General features: G+C 34.4%; 1 protein-coding gene across 3 annotated transcripts; it reads left to right on the forward strand.

The window, feature by feature from the left end:
• On the forward strand, positions 1–3055 carry LOC108337017 (uncharacterized). 3 transcript variants are annotated; one of them, XM_017573457.2, is made up of 5 exons: positions 1–610; positions 1669–2356; positions 2457–2544; positions 2656–2723; positions 2829–3055. In XM_017573457.2, the coding sequence occupies exons 2-5, from the start codon at positions 2204–2206 to the stop codon at positions 2847–2849; spliced, it is 330 nt and encodes a 109-aa protein (XP_017428946.1). In that variant the 5' UTR covers positions 1–610; positions 1669–2203; the 3' UTR covers positions 2850–3055. The 3 variants fall into 3 exon arrangements, with proteins under 3 accessions (XP_017428946.1, XP_017428952.1, XP_052729123.1); XM_017573463.2 differs by having other exon boundaries at positions 1875–2356; XM_052873163.1 differs by lacking the exon at positions 1–610 and having other exon boundaries at positions 647–2356.
• The last annotated feature ends 1261 nt before the right edge of the window (positions 3056–4316 follow it).

Raw genomic sequence — 4316 nt, forward strand, 5'->3', positions numbered from 1 at the left:
TTATTTTTTGGGTTTCAAAAATTTAAAATCTCACATAGAGAAGCCACGAACGAGAGAAGGTCCTCCCACCCACGAACCTCCCTTCACCACAACCGGTCGTTCACCGATAAAGGAGCGTTCACCGGATTGTCACCGTTCGTTGGAGCTGAACGTTCTGGCGTTTCGAAGCTCCGTTCAACGTGAAAACCACCATCTACGCGCTCTACAGTTTCAATACTCACCCTCACAATCACATATATCCGAACCTTCTCACTGTTATGCCATGGTCGAGGAATTGTGTTGAAGAGGCCACTGCCGTCAAACCCTTGTGCCGCTAGACCATCGTTTTCTCTCACAAACCCTAACTTCAATTTCACTCAAAATTTCTTCCTTTCTTTCATTCTTCATCTTGGCTAACAAATCTAATCTCAGTCGAATTCTAGTTTTTGTGAACCAGAGTAATATTGTTGTCGTGCCCAAGGGCGCTTGCTTGGCAAAGCTCCTCTGTCACGTTCCCTTGGAAATGCAATAGGTCGCCATTGCCAATTACCGATCTTTCATTGCTGCTGCCGACGCCTTAATCGCCATTCGCCACGAAGTCTCCTCCATTGACAACCATCTCGAATCTCTCGTACCTTCTCTATACTATTGCTTTTCATTTCATCTTTTTCTTATATTTCAATTTTCTAGCTTTGCTTATATTAAATTCATGTTTTAACGAAGTAGGTTTACTTATTGTTGCAAATGTGATTGTGCTTCGTACACATACTTAGGAGCATTTCGTTGGGTTGGGATAAATTAGGTGATTGGGTTCAACTTAGTGTATAGCGTGTTACTAATTGAATTGGATTGAAAACTTAAGGACATGTGTAGAGCTTGCATTGATAATCTCACTTCTACAAAGAACGTGAATAATGTTTATTGATGTAATAATGGTTCCATGGTCACTACATGAACCTATACCGAACCAATATTCAAAACCATACACATACTCTATTATTTCTTGTCTAGGAATTGCCTAGGAATATGCTTTTGTTTTCATGGTTCTACTATCTTATTATTTCTTAAAATTATACAAAATGGTTGTTTTCATGTGTTATCATGGATAAGGAATATGGGCAGCTTTAGAACCTTAGAACCGTGAGTGCACCATAAGGTTAGCTTAATACAACATTACCTTTTCTTTATTGCAAAACCAAATGAACAATATACTAATTTTGTTTCATAGTCCAACCCACTTCACAGATAGAATAAATTGTAGAAAGACCGTGCGATATCTTGGTTCACAATATGCTTTCAAAGATTTAACAAATAAGGCATTGTCCATTTATTCAATAATGAACCGGAAAGGAAATTCTTTAGTATGTACTATGAACTTCTTTTTCCCGTGAGTGTCTCTAGGAGACAAAATTATTACAGCTTTCCCTGTCAAACCAAATGAGTAGCCTATTAAATTTTCCTTCATGGACTAGTATACTTGGGAGGGTCATGCTATCTGGTTCCTTTCATTATGATTTCAAATTATTAAATTGCAAGGATTTCTCATTGAATTCTTTCTCTCATGCTAGCTAGGGTGAAAAGCTGTGAGTGAGTTCTGACTTTAGCTTAGTGCAGAGTTTACTGCCATATTTTGTTACTGTCTTTCTTCTAAAGTTTTTTTTTTCTAATTTTTTTCCATTCTTTCTTCAGTTGCTTCAAAAGAGCAAAAACGTTGATGTTGAGGATTATGATCGAGTGAAGAAACTTGCTATAGAAATTCAAGTTGTTTTATTAGCATAAATTGCTCATTTAAATGAGTATTGAGGCCTCTTTCAACCTTGCAGTTGTATAACACAATTGATTTTTTTATAAATGTTTCATGCCTTATACATGAACTTTGGCTGCTTCAAATGTAGATGTCCTAGTTGAAGTTAGAAGATATGAAGATGCTAGTGGTGGTGTTGCTCAAGCTATGGATGATTTGGAGGTTCCTCCAATTGATGATAAATAATGAAGGTCATGGAGGAGATGATGACTTTAATGAATATGAAGATCATGTGGAGGAAGATGACTATCCTGTATTTAATATGAATTATTTTATTGGATAGTTTGTTTCAAACATTTGTGAATCTATAAGTTGTTTTTCAAATAAGAAGTCTATCAGAGAACCAGGATTCTGTTTCACGTCTATTAAAAGATCTTGCAAGCCACCGATTGCAGCTTATGGAGAGAGAAAAGAGAATTCATGACATTCTGCATGATGAGGTCACTGGGATATTCTCTATATTTGATGTTTGGTGATATATTTTCTCTATTAGCATTAATTGTGTTACGATTTAACAAGGCTAACCTAAAACTTGATTTGGAGAAGAATAAGAAACTGCTGGCTGAGTATAAGGTGCGTGGAAGTTCTTATTTTGAAAAATGGATAGTGTTCTCTTTGGATAACTGTATTCTCCAATATTTTAACATTACTTTTCTTTTCCATCGTTTTCCAGAAGAGGATTGATGTTTTGTTAAGGGAAAAGGAAGATGCAGGTAAAGAGAACCAACAACTATCTAGGCAATTAGATGAGATTACACAAGGTGATAAAATTATTTTTCCAATCTCTATTACTTTGTTGTCCGTGTTTATATTTGTTTCTAAACTGCTATTGCTGTTGGAATTTCTTGTTAAAATTTCATGGTGTATATTAGGGAAAAGTTCAACACCTGATACAACTAGTGAACAAGTGATGAAGGAAGAAAAGGACACAAGAATACAGGTTCATTTGAAACTGTAGTTTTGTTTTAACTCACTACCATAATTTTACCTATTTTGTTATGAACAATTTGTCCTAAATTTACTTGCTATTTCTGGAAACATCTAGAGAGACTTAGAGATAAATTAAAGGAGAAAGAAGAAAGTCGCCTTGAGAGAGGTACATGACTGAAAGAGTGAAAAGGCCATAAAGGACTTTTACAACAATGTTGAACATGTTCTTCCCTTCACTCAGCCCCCAATTGTCTTTTTGTTTGCATTAATATCTTGTAAAGTAATGTCTTGTCATGATATGTACTGGACGACTCAATGATTATATTTTGAAATATTATTGTACCATTAGTTTTTATTCACACATTAAAGTAATTGTTAAAAAAGAATGACTCAATTTCTCACATAAAAAGGGGGTGAATTGATAAAGTATAAAATTTAAAACTTTCAAAATCCTTTTCACCAAATATAAAATTTAAGCCTTTATAACTTTCTTGAAACGCAAGGTAAAAGACTTGTTTATGTAGCGAAAATTAAATCGATTGAGTACAGTAAGAAGTCGACTGAATAAAAGAGTGTAAGGATAGGAAGATTAAACACTGAGTTTTTATACTGGTTCGGCCAAGCCTACATCTAGTGTTCTTCCAACCACAGGAAGCCAATGCACTATAATGATAAAGGTTTTTACAACAAGGCTTTTATAACGACCTCACGTCAAAAATATAAAACATCTTTCTAACTCTCTAATCAAAATATAGCCAGTATACAAACATACTAGTAGCAAGAATCCCCTCTCCTGTAGTCCAAACCCTTTGAGCCATTCTCAAAGTCAAGAACGCAACACGCTCTTCTTCCTATAATCACAACAGGGAACCTCAATCCAATCTTCACAAGATTGTAGCCTCTGATCTCTTAGTTATACCCAATGTGCAAATATGATCAGCTTTTGTACGTGTAGTTAACTTGCTCTTCAAGAATCCATAAGTAGATGATTACCACGATCACTTCTTGTTTCTTAGAGCTCTTTCTCTCTTTCTGTAAGAATGCACTTTCTGCAAAAGATATCACAAACTGTTAGATTCACAAAAGTTCTTATAGAAATCAAATTCGTGTCAATTTATAGATAAACACAACTCTGACGCATTTTAATCGACTAAGCTACTAATGCAGTCAAATATAACAATTCTGTTATTGTAGTTAGCAACAATCAATGCAGTTAATTGAATGTACAATTAATGCAGTCGAATTTCATTTAATGATTGGTCAACATATTTAAAAATATAGCCGTTGTGACAGTTATATCAAGCATTAACATTTATTCAAAACATAACAAACTCAGTCGAATGCAACACACATGTAATCGACTTTATAACAAAGTAAAACAATTTTGAAAATTTTTCTCTTTGAAAAACTCTCAAAGCACACTTGAAAAAAATTGTGCAAAGACACGAGTTTTAATTGACTCACCCCATAATGAAATCGACTTAAAACTATTGTTTTGCCACACAATTTAAGTTAACAAAAGTGCTTGTGGTTTTTCTTTTCCAAAAACATGTGTCATGCATTCATGTATAAAATCACATATATAACAGTGAAATGTAATGAA

The sequence above is a fragment of the Vigna angularis genome, chromosome 1 (genome assembly GCF_016808095.1).
Source record: "Vigna angularis cultivar LongXiaoDou No.4 chromosome 1, ASM1680809v1, whole genome shotgun sequence".
In the NCBI taxonomy this organism is placed as follows: domain Eukaryota; kingdom Viridiplantae; phylum Streptophyta; class Magnoliopsida; order Fabales; family Fabaceae; genus Vigna; species Vigna angularis.